Source organism: Protopterus annectens, chromosome 9.part0, assembly GCF_019279795.1.
Source record: "Protopterus annectens isolate FY-2018-M chromosome 9.part0, PAN1.0, whole genome shotgun sequence".
In the NCBI taxonomy this organism is placed as follows: domain Eukaryota; kingdom Metazoa; phylum Chordata; order Ceratodontiformes; family Protopteridae; genus Protopterus; species Protopterus annectens.
In genome coordinates, this window is record NC_056743.1 from 94,434,940 (window position 1) to 94,447,745 (window position 12,806).

Genomic DNA, 12,806 nt, shown 5'->3' on the forward strand with positions numbered 1-12,806 from the left:
AAAGGCAAAGCAGAAATCAATATATAAATTTACAATTCTATATACCTACACTCTGGAAAACATTCCAGATCATTACATTTCATATGTCAAGTGAAAAATATAAGCTTTAAAGGATCTTTTATAGACAACCATTGTTGGAAATCCCCGTAGTCATTGGTAAGGAAGCTTTAAAGGAGGAAAAACTTGAAGAAACTAAGACATCACAGAGACTCTAGCAGCCTGAAATAGATGCAGCCTGAAATAGATGCAGCTAAGTCAAACTATATCCAGAAAGCACTGCTTCTTGACAGCTTTCCATGGCAGGGCAAATTCTAAGAGCCTCATTCCACTGGTAACCTCAAATTACAGTGAGGACTGCTATGGTTGGGCCACTGGAATAGTCCTCTTGTGTAAATTAGCCAGTAAGGGAAGGAGAAAAGCCACTTCACACTGGACATTACAGACGCTTCTCTCTTTTTAAGGTTTTATCAGGAAAGGCAGAAGAGAAGAGAGCTGTGGACAGTCTGTGTCCACCACAGCAGTAAAAGCCCCACTTCCTTTTAAGAGGTCACCTTATCCAGAAGATGTTGAGAGGGCTGTTCAGACAAAACTTCCCTCCTAAAATGGGCATTCACAACATGGTTTTGCATTTCCTCCTCCTTGATGGACAGCCTCAACAATTTCCATAAACATGAGTCTGTAGCCCTTGCCACAATATCAGCACAATAAAATTACCAAGTGCCACATGAAAACCCACCTACGAAGCTTTACAAAGACTGCAGTCTAGTCCTTCATTCCAGAAGACCAAACTCGGAGAGACAAGCAAGCTTTTCCAAGGCCTGATCCACTAGGAGTGACTGAGCTGAGCAGAAGGGATGTCTAGCTGAGGAATGTAAGCCTCAAATCAATATGGATTTGCTATACCTTTTAAATAATATGGACCAAGTCTGTTGGCAAAATAGCAAAATGTAGTCTTCTCCATTAACTATGTTAGGTCTAAAAGATCAATAAGCAATCGACTCAATGACATTTTTTCAGGTGATTAGACCGATTCAGATAAAGACTTGTAAAGGGCATCAGCCTACTTGAAAAGCATTTGCTTCAAAGCCGTCAAAAATGGCATCCTTGACAACCTGCTTCATTAGTAAGCTAACCTATGGCTCCTCCACCATCTTAACCAATGCACATGTAGGTGTACAACCAACCTAATGTGACAGCTCTGTGTCGTACAATGTGCTTTAACCTGTTTCTCGACCTTACCCTGCTATGATCTGGAAAGAAGCGCAAACAATGCCACACATAGCAAACAAGCAGCAACACAATAAACTTAAAAGTATACACAATTGGCTTCACTAACCAAAGAATTTTGCTCAGTATTCTGTTAGAAATCTGGCTGGACTTCATGTCCGGTTGCTGGAAAATCTCATGAGATGGCCAAGGACATGTGCTTTCATCTCGGGGTGGAGTGTGAGGAATGGGACAGGAACCGCCAACCAGTAGCCGTAACTAAGAACAGTTTTCCATTTCCATCTGAATGTAGCACTATGTATGCCTTTAAAGACTGAGGGCATTCTTGTGTGCCACTGCAGGGTACAAAGCCAGGGAACAGGTTGAAGCATTGTTCTCTCGTCCATCAATTATGTCTTAGCAACCCCACAACTTTTAGGATCAATTAGGAGTTCCAGCAACCTCTAGCCTGCAAAGAACATGCTAAACAGCTCTTGAACAACACCATGTCAGCAAGTAGGAAAAGAAAGCCAAAGGCCAAAAAAAAAAAATAAAAAAAGTGTAAATGGCAGTTCTTGAAACTAATTATCTGGTATACGAATTAAAAAAAAAAAAAGGAAAAAAAACACTGCGTACCTGTTGCAATTCCAGCCTTGGACTCCAGTAATCCATGCTCAAAGTTCAAACATCACAAACACATTCATGCCAAGGCAAATATTCTTTACAATTCATTCCAGCTGGCAAAAAAAGGTAAACTGGCAGAGAAAATTAAAATTATAGTATTTCACATATCAGCATTGTACAGCGAATACAGGCAATATTAGCAAAAATACTCCAGCTTGTAAATACTATACTTGCAGCTGCACTAATGAAGATGAGTACCAGGACCATTAAGTCTTTTAAAACCTTCAAGGATATTTTCATACAGAAACTCTGAACTAACGGATATTTTCAATAAAACTCTGAACTAAATTTACACATTCTGGTGATTTATGACTTTAAGCCATTCATAACTTAACACGTTTCAGCTGAAGTGAGTCTGAATGAATTCTTGTCGCATGTGAAATGCCTCAGTATCAATGGAATCAACTGGTTCATACTCTTCTGCCTCTGGTTGCTCCTGCTTCACCAGCTCCTCAGGGGTACAAAGTTCTAACCCACGCTGTAAAGCAATGTTATGGAGTACACAGCATGCCACAACAATATGACCGCATTTCTCTGGAGTATACTGTAAAGTACCCTTAGAGCCATCCAGACAACGAAAACGAGAACGGAGTGATGTCAAAACCTGTTCCATAATGCTGTATGTTGCAGTGTGTGCCATGTTGTACTGATAATCTGCTGGTGTTTCAAGTATTTGCAGGGGAGTCAACAACCATTTACGGAGACTGTAAACACTACTTCCTGGAAAAATAAAGAGAAGAATTTCAGTTTTATAATATGATTTAAAACCTTAAAGAGGACTGCTATAACAAAGAAGCTTCAGGTGAGATAAACAGATATTTTAAAACAAGGATAAGTAACGTATTTCAAATCTTTTCACTTCCTCCCCTTATCCCTCTCCATTTGTAGCCTACTAGATATAAGCGACTGCCACTCCACTCCTACTTCAATGGGAGGGCTACTCAGTTTCTCAACCCACATTTCACATACTCAATGAAGGGACATGCCTAATAAAAACAGGACCCTAGAAGAAATTTAAATGGGACATTTTGCAATTGCCCACACTGTTGCCCTAGATGCAGGGATACCTACACGCCAAAAACTCAATGGTGAACCCCAGACAATGCAAACTAACCTTGCATAAGAAAAATAAAATCACACTCAGAAAGTACTGCGCTACACTAGACTCCAAAGGCAGTGGTATCAGAGTAAAATATGCTACCTGTCATTCTCAGAAACTAGCACTGGCATGTATGGATGATCAAAAACTAGATCCACTAAATACAGTCATTCATACAACCCTAAAGATAAAATCTAGATTCTTATGTACATTTAAGATGAAACACATTTCATAAGAAATTAAAACTGAGTACTAGTGGGGCATAGCCTCCCACCTTAACTAATGATCAAATCATCTTAAGGAATGTTACATTCACACAACCACTGACATGACCAACAACTAAATACTCAATATCATAAGTCCTGGATATTAGGTACATGCAAGTAATCACAATTACAAACTAAAGAATATGACAACACAAATTTCAAAGTCAAAGTGAACTTCGCTGTCATTCAGACTGCACAACAGTGCAACTAAACAAAATTGCATTACTTCGAACTCTATGTGCATACAACATATACTGATAATATTAATACAACACATACACTACTGCCAATCCAAAAAGACATTTATGCTGTGCAGTAACAAGTACAAGGACATGCACCAAGACTATTCCATATACATGTCTTCATCAGTACCCAAAATATTGCACAGATCAGTATTCCGTGCAATCTGATATCTGTCCAACTTGGCATATTACATGGGAACAGACCATGGGCAGGGTGAGTGCAGTCAGTGACTATTTTCATGACTCTGCTGAGGCACCGAGCAGAGTGCAAGTCGTAGATGGGAGTGTGGACCTGATAATTCCCTCTGCCACTTTCACCACCACCTTCTGGAGAGATTTGCTGTCTGAAGCTGTGGAGTTTCCATACCACACTGAGAGATAACTAGACAGGATGGTTTCAATGGTACCCTTGTAGAAGACTGAGAACTGAAGGTGGTAGTTTTGCTCTCCTCAACCTTCTTAGAAAGTGTAGACGCTGTTGCGCCTTCTTGACAATGTGATTAGTGTTTATTGACCAAGACAGGTCTTCAGTGATATGCACCCCCCCCCCCCCAAGAACTTGGTACTCTTCACCCTTTCCACCATTTCTCCTTTGATTGAGAGTGGAGAATGAGCATTGCGTCTCTTCCTGAAGTCTATTATCTCCTTTGTTTTATTCACACTGAAAGCTAGGACCCATCACTGTAGTAACTTCCGCAAACTTAAAAATGTGGTTTGTGTTGCACCTAGCGATGCAATCAGCATGGTAAATGGCAGTGGAATCAGGACACATCCTAGAGGTACTTCAATGATCAGTGTGATGCTCATTGAGGTGTTGTTGCCTCCGCATACCTTCTGTGGTTTAACAAGAAAGTCCAGAATCCAGTTGCATAAAGGAGTGCTAACATCCAGGTAGACCAGTTTCTCAATCAGATGTTGGGAGCATGATTGTGTTGAAGGCTGAGTGGACGTCAATAAACATGTGGACGTAACAGTTTTTGTTCTCCAGGTGTGCCATGAATAAGTGAAGTGCCAGTGAGATGGCATCTGCTGTAGAGCAACTGGATCTGTAAGAGAATTGGACAGGGTGCAGTGCTGCAGGAAGACTTTATGTTAAGTAATCTTTGACCAATTTCTCAAAGCACTTCATTACAGTGAAGTGAGAGCTACTGGATGTTAATCATTCAGGCTTGAGGGTGGAGACTTCTTGGGCAATGGTGTAGTGGTTGTATTATTGAAGCAGCTGAGTACTGTGGCTTGATGCAGAGCTATGTTGAATATGTCTGTGAGAACAGTAGTTAATTGGTCAGCATAGTCCCTGAGCACCCACCCCAGAATATTGTCAGGACCAGCTGCCTTTCTTCGGTTTACCTGTCACAGCACCCTTTGACCATCCCCTGGGTGAAGGCAGAGCAGTTCATCTTCTTGGCTGGTAGGCACTTTTGTTGCCGTTGTATTGTCTCGCTTCCTGAACCTGCTGAAGTTAAGTGTTAAGTTCATTGAGAAGCCCCATGTTATCATCACACTGAGAAGGTAGGGACCAGCAGTCAGATATAGAGTGTATACCTGGTCACAGATGCCTGGTGTCTCTCAGCTCCAAGAAGTAACCCTGAATTTTCTGTCCATAGGCCTACTTAGCCTCTCTTATTCCTCTACTTAGTTTCACTCTGGCTTTCCTAACGACATCTTAGTCTTTAGACTTAAAGGCATCATCGCATACCTTCAAGAGCTCTTACACTCCACTTGTGAGCCAGGATTTCTAATTTGCTCATGTGATGATGGCCTTGTTGACTATCACATCATCTACACACTTTGATATATAGGCCATCACAGACTCTGTGTACTCATCCAGGTTAATTTTCTGGTCCACAGTAGACGCCTACTTGAATATATTCCAGTCTGTGCTTTCAAAGCAGTCCTGGAATGCTGAGACTGCTCATTCTGGCCATACACTTATTTGTTTCCTGGATGGCTTTCCTCTGCTTAACAATGGCCTATATGCTGGTAGTAGCATAATGGAGACATGATCTGAGTTACTCAGATATGGATGAGGTACTGCCTTATATGCTAGCTTGACACTGGTGTAGACCTTATTCAGAATGTCATCTCCCCTTGTGGCAAAGACCACATGTTGGAAGTAATGAGGTAAAACTATATTCAGATCTGCTTGATTAAAATTACCTACTATTATGTGAGCAACCTCCAGATTCTGGTTTTGTAGCTCACTGATTGACTGGTTAAGTGTATTCAGTGCCTCACTGGTATTGGCACTGGGGGGGGGGGGGGATTATACACCACTGTGATGCTCACTCCACTGAACTTCTTTGGCAGATAGAAAGGTCTGCATTTTAATGACAAACTATATTTTGAGAGTAGGGTTTAGTAACCAAGTCACAGTTGGTGCACCAGTTATTGTTGACATAAAGACACCCAGTCTCCTTGATTTTCCGTAGAGTGCCTGGATGTTTCCGTTTACTCTAGACAATGTAAACCCTTCTACACAGGCTGCACTATCAGTTATATTACTGTTTAACCATGTCTCAGTAAATAATAGTACACAGTTGTTTCTCACCTTGCTATGCATTGTTAACTCCAGTCTTACGTAGTCCATTTTGCTTTCCAAGGAATGAACATTGGCCAGTAGCAAGGATGGGAGTACAAGCCTGTATAGATTAGCTTTAAATCCGGTAGAGAGTCCAGTATGGATTAGCTTTTAACCTAGTAGAGAGTCCAACACAAGATCTGCGCTTACTTATTTCACATCTTTTCCTTCTTTTCTACTTCCTGTATGCAGTTCCTGTAGTTCATAGAGTGTTGTAGGCCTCACAGGCCCTGCAGACAGCAGCCCATCAAATCCATCTGCACTGTGAACTTAGCCGTCAAATTTCCAGTAAGCCATCGCAGTCATAACTTAAGCCTTCCTTCTGTATTTGCCATGCTCTTTTCACACCTCTCTCTCAAAAGAGTGCCTTAAATGGACCATGGCTAATCAAGCCTTCATCTCCAACACTGCAAGATTAACAGCTACTCGTATTCCTCATGACCAGGTAAGAAAATTCTTTTCAGATGCATCACTGACTAGCTTTACAAATTTAAAAAGTACAGTTGGGAGATTATCTCACTTGCAGTAGATGTTTCACTGGGGGGATCCCCCTACTGAAACATCTACTGCCAGTGGGAGGTTTCAGTAGGGGATCACTGCTGCAGTACAAATTCTTATCCAATAGAATTAACAGAAGGAGGACATCTGTTCAGACTTCCAGTGCTTTAGCAGATGGCCTCAGTAAGAAGAGCTGCTTAAAAGGAGACTCTCATACCATTTCTGAGTTCTATTTTGACAAAAAATATCTAGCCATATAGTCTTGGCCAGGGTACCTTCTGCCCCTAGTTCTCAGACTGTATAGTCCACGAGAACCCATTTGAAATTTTTCTGTACATGGCCCCTCTCAGCTCACACATTTTTGTACACAGGGCATCAACAATTACATGTCCCACTACTGGCAGTAACTTTACAGTATAGCACATGAATCTCCTGTGCTGCCCAGTGAAATTAGTTGGTTATGTATACATAAATCTTTAGAATACTAGGGATGGCTATACAACCTACACCACTGGTTTATAAAACACAGTGGATAATTCACCATCCCTCTTCTACACAGCTGCAGTTTATGTATGTGCAAAACTATTATATTAGCTATCTGGAGAGCAGCTCTAGCTAAACCTTTACTCAAACAAGTAAAACCCAATTAAAGTGATTTCTAGCCCGCATCAAGTAAATCTTAGAAAGGATAATCTGGAACCAATTTTCTGAATTCATCAATAAACATGAACTATTTTCTTTAAAGCAACATGGCTTCTGGGAATGTGACAGTACGACTTTCCTGTGGACCCTGACAGACAGTATCCTGTCCAATATTACCACAGAAAGCTTGAAGGTTCAGTTTTTTTTAATCAACTAAAGGTTTCTTTTAGATTCCCCTCCCACCCCACAGCAGACAATCAGCTGCTCGAGAGCTTCTCCTTAACTGAATCTAGTGTACCTGAGAAACCACCCCTGAACTTTCTCAATCTTTTGAGAGATAGTAAGGAGATTGAAGCATCCAAGGGCAGCATCCCATTGTTATCAAGGTAGTTTTTTTTTTCTACACCCCAAACATATGCCCCCTAGTGTGCACCAGTGATGCTGAAAGACAACTTGCAATGGGGTGTTCTGGCATATCATCCCACCTCTGCAGCAACTCAGCTGCTACTCCTGCCTCCATAAGGGCATTATCTTTCAATGAATCCTCAGCCTACACCAGAGATCTCTACAAGGTATGCCCAAGTGCATGCCTTACCCCCCCCCCCCCACCAGGACAGATATGCCTATCCTCTCCTCCTCTCCTTAACATCACCTCCAAAACCCAAGCTGCTGATTAAACCTGGGCTGCAGTCAGGGCTTTATCCCTCTATGCCACGTAATTTCAATATAGTAGACAACTTACATATCATGTATTAGAAATGGACATTAATCCAAATGCCTCCAACAGGTTCATGGACTGCCCTTCTTAACAGATTTAGAGTAAAAAGAAAAATAAACATGAATAATGCCTTGATCGCCTAAACGTATTACTCTTTCTTTGTGCTGACAGTCCTTCATAGATCCCATTCATTCTATTATAAAAGCACAGTTAGAAAAGGACCTCTACTAACTTACCTACTGACTTAACAGGAGGACTCTAGTTTTAGATACAACAAAACTAAAGCCATAATATTAGGCAACAATAAAAAATGTTCAAATGTCGCATCATACTGCCATATTGCAGACTGTTATGGATATCCACAAGAGATGATTTCCTCTTAAATATATATATATGTCTGGATAAAAATTTATATTTTAAGCTTAAGAAATCAACCTTGGTTCCAACTATTTTCCAACTACTGTTCTGGGATAGAAAAATTTTCCATTTTCTTTCAAAAGACAGCTCGATCTGCTTTAAGTCATTTCAGCACAACTAGAATATGTCACTCCCCTACCTGCCTGCTTCTAATAAAAATCCCAATACTCAAAAGTACTTTTTCACAGGTTTCAATGGAGATCAGAAACTGCATAAAAGATGAGCCTGCCAAACATTGTGTGCATATACAACAAAAGTTGGAAAAAACAGTAATGTATAATAATTGGGAACAACAGCATTTTATTATAATGGCTGCATTATCCATATTATCTTAGAATGTATGTGGCTTTACACATATAGACAAAAAGGAAAAAAAAAAAAAAAAAAGAGTAATGAATTATATTAAGAAATCCGTAGTTCACAGATTAAATAACAATGCTGCAGGAGACCCACTTGGAAAGAAATGAGCATTTGAATTTGACAGAAAGGATTTCAGGATGGATATTCAATAGAATATTAGGGACAAAAGGAGAATAATACTAGGAGGACTCCAATAATGACAGAAAGAAAAAGACAACAATGGTGTATTTGTAGCAATAAGGAGCTACTGGCAAGGGAGAAGGTTTACACTGGAATGTATTTACATTCCACCAAAACTGCTACTATGGAGTTTAAGAAAATTTGGGGAGAACTAATCAGATTCCAATAGGGAATATTACTTACCTGTGAGGAATGGAACTTGATTTGCAATAGTGACCATGTATCAGGGAACCTAGAAGGGAAAATAAAATAGGGTAGATTTCTGAAGAAATTTATGAAAATCGTTGATAGTGAACAAGTGAATTCAGGAGTAGGAACTCAAACAAAATTTATATATTAACCCCAATGTAAAATATCTGGGCTAGAGTGGATAGAAATTACCTTTCAAAGGAACATATACATTTAATTGAAAGCTTCAACACACATCTAAAACTATTTCGGATCATGCAGCAAAAGAAAAAATATATAATGCATGATAATGAAGTGAAATGAGAGAATGGCATTTTCCCACCTACCTGTTAAAAAGAGGAATTTAAGGAATAGGTAATGGAAATTATTTGGGAGTTATTTGGGGAAGATAGAAATTTCTTCAGAAGGAATAGCTAGTGAGTGGGATAAAATGAATATGGAGTTTAAAAATAGGGTAGAAATAAGAGAAAGATATCATTAAGAAGGGGAGACTGACAAAGGATAAAGTATTGCAGAATAAGGGAAATATTGCAGAACAAGAGAAGACAGCAGACTGCTAAAGAGAAAACAAGGGAGTATTTGAATAATATGAATGAATTTAGGAAAGACTGCCGTTAAGCAAATATTTTTGATAACTCTACAGCACAAACTTTTAGCACAGTGACTTAGGCAAAAGAAAATAGAAAGTCATTGCCAGACTTGGCATAAAACAAGAAAAAAAAATCATGCAGAGGTACTACAGACCTTTCAGAAACTGTATGAAAATCTGTATAAAAGCAGAGGAACGTGGAAACCAATAGCAGCACAAATGGCAATACTTATGGAAGACTTGATTATGCCAAGATTAAAGGAAGATGAGGCTCAGTAACTAACAGTTAAGATAGTAAGAGATGAAATAAAATGGTCTTGTATAAAATAAATCTGCAAGGAAGTCTCCAAGAACAGATACTACTCCTTTACAAGTTTGGAACTTATGACTGAAGATGGTGATAAAGATCTGGAAATTTTGATTAATAATACTTTAAGGAAAAAAAGGGAAGCACCACCTTCTTGGAAGAAAACTGCAGTGGCTGTATTACCCAACAGGGTAAAGTCTCATATAGAAACTTTTCAATTTTAAACTCTAATTTTCAAGTGTTTATGTCTATTCTAGCTAAAAGAACGGCAAATGTGCTGCCAGAACTGACTGATATGGGAGGGGAGGCAAACATTTAACAACATTAACAGTGCAATGATGATCTAGAAGAAACAAAGTTAAGACAATACAGTTACTTTTAGCAAGTCATGATGCAGAGAAAGCATGTTTGATAAGGGCAACAGAAACAATTACATTCCCTTATAAAATACGGTTAATCAGGAGAATATATGAAGGACTGGAGGCAAGAATTTAAGTGAGAGGGTTCCTCTTGAAGTTGTGTTTGATCACAGGAACCAGGAAGGGGGCATCCTCTTTCTCCCTTTATTTGCCTTACGAATAAACAGCCACAGGCAAAGAAAATAAGGAACTCAGAAATTCAAGGTTATAATAATTCTTATGGTAATAAAGAAAAGCTGGTTTTATTTGAAAATTATGTTATTTTGTAGCTGATAAATCCAGGAAAGGACACATTTGTGTTCTGAAACATTTTGAGACCGTAACAAATCTTTTCAGAATATAAAAGTAATGGAAGTAATTTATTGCTACAGCCCTTGTTTTATGTACCTACTTGGTTCAGTAGTATCCATATTTATGGGGACAGGATAAGATTAAGTATTCAGGAGTATGTATTAAAAAGGGTACTGTTATGGCACCTAGGTTATGCGAGAACAGACTACATAAAAGATAATATAAAAAAAGGAAGCTCTTGTTTAAGGATATAGATAGTAAAATACAAGCAGTGAAAATGTTTTTAGTCCAGTCAGTTTTATATACAGGTCAGGTATGTTTTTATCAGCCAGAGGAGAGGTTGCCAACAATAATAAAAAGAGTTGATGGAATTTATCTGTGAGGAAGAAAGGGCAAGAGAACAATGTGGTTTAGGAATACCTGATTTGAAGGGATATTTTAGAGCTAAACAGCCATAAAACACAAGCAGAAGGCTATAATTCAAAGTGGAATGGAATAATGATGAAGTGGGGAGGGATAATGATGAAGTGGGTAGGGGTCAAAAATAAACAGGGAGAGTGGGATTGTGGATGTATCCTTAATGAAAATAACCACCATACAGGATAATATACTCAAAGTTGCCGAAAGTATTCTAAGAACTAAGCCATCACAGAAATGGAGAAAGAAGATTTCGCCAATGGGGATGGCTGCAAGTAGGGATGCAGAAAATAGGAAAGAGGGGGCTGAAATTCACTGTAGAAAACTGGCAAAGGAACCAATGTATTAGGAGCAAATAACTACAGAGGGAAAGGTAATAGTGCGATGAGGCCAAGTAGAAGCTTGGAATGCAGGACAAAGATAGTCTTCCCTAACAAGGACAAATATCAAGGTATACAAAAACAAAAAGGGATGGGAAGTTCTAAGTGCACTATCTGCTCTGGTAGAGTTTCTAGTCAAATCGAGAATATAAGCTGCAGTTAAAAGAAGAATACCCAAGGCAAATAAAGTATTGCATGATGACTATAAGAATCAGAGGACGTTAGAAAAAGCTTGGGATGAGAGACTGGAAAAGCATATTACAAGGGAAGAATGGGAAAACATATGCATGTTTCCCCAAGTACGCAACAAACAGAGTCCAGAAAGTTTACGATTTTTTTGTGTTAAAGTGTTTGCACAGGTATTTTTTATAGCCAAGGCAGACTTCAAAGAATTTTTCCTCAGGTAGACAGCAAATGTTGAAGGTGTGATAGGGAAGAAAGAGGCAACTGGAAACATTTCTTTTGGGAATGTAATGAGTTAGCAGATTTAAAAAATTCCCCACAGAATACTCAGTCAGAAATATTTGCGGAGCAAATGGGTGTAACTAACAAAATGATTACTTTCAGCAGAGAAAACCCGATCTGAATTGCCTAGACCATAAGGTCTTGCATTTAATTCTGGGGGCTGCCAAAAAAATTACTAGAAAATGGAATCAAAGTCTAAATCAGCTACATTTCAAGTATTTAATATTGTAAGAAAGAAAAGAATGATAAGAGAACTCTTTAGAAAAGGGAAGGAGCAAGCAACATAAAAATAAATGGAACTTTTGGGAACAATACATGAATAATAATAATAATAATGCAGGAATAGAGAGGTTTAAGAGAAAGCAGAAACTGAGCAATTTATGTGAAGTATAATACATGTAAATGGAAAAACGTTATCGCAGTTTCCTTTTCTAGTAATGTACATGTGCCTAGCTCTTAAAAAAAATCCAAATACTTTCCAAGAAGATAAGCACATGTGCACCAGGTTTTGTTAAAGAAACACCAATGCATTACACTTCAAGAAGTTCAAAGCTTCTCAGCAAACAATTTAGAAATTTTACTTTGTTCACTTTTGTTTAAGCTCGTAAAATCTTGAAACCTATTAACCTCTTGTTGCAAACTATGAAACTCACTACCTATACTCTCAGATATCACAGCCACACAGCTCCAGTTTTACGCACTCCCCAAACTAAATTGCTATGAATAAAGAACTTTTAGCAACCTTTGGATCCAAGTTATGGAAATCATTACCACTACTGAAACCTCTAACTGCTTATTTTACATTCCAGTCATCTCAAATCTCATATTCACAAAGGAAATACAAGTACTTGACAAC

At 38.8% G+C, this 12,806-nt stretch overlaps 1 protein-coding gene across 7 annotated transcripts in view; it reads right to left on the minus strand.

Moving 5' to 3' along the window:
• Window positions 1-1,969: 1,969 nt before the first annotated feature.
• Window positions 1,970-12,806, minus strand: part of HARBI1 (harbinger transposase derived 1) — a 121,907-nt gene continuing 111,070 nt past the window's right edge. For all 7 annotated transcript variants that reach the window (XM_044082613.1, XM_044082615.1, XM_044082610.1 and 4 more), the window contains one exon: window positions 1,970-2,610. In XM_044082613.1, the coding sequence (XP_043938548.1) occupies window positions 2,231-2,610 (380 nt within the window). In that variant the 3' untranslated portion in view covers window positions 1,970-2,230. The remainder of the gene's footprint in view (window positions 2,611-12,806) is intronic.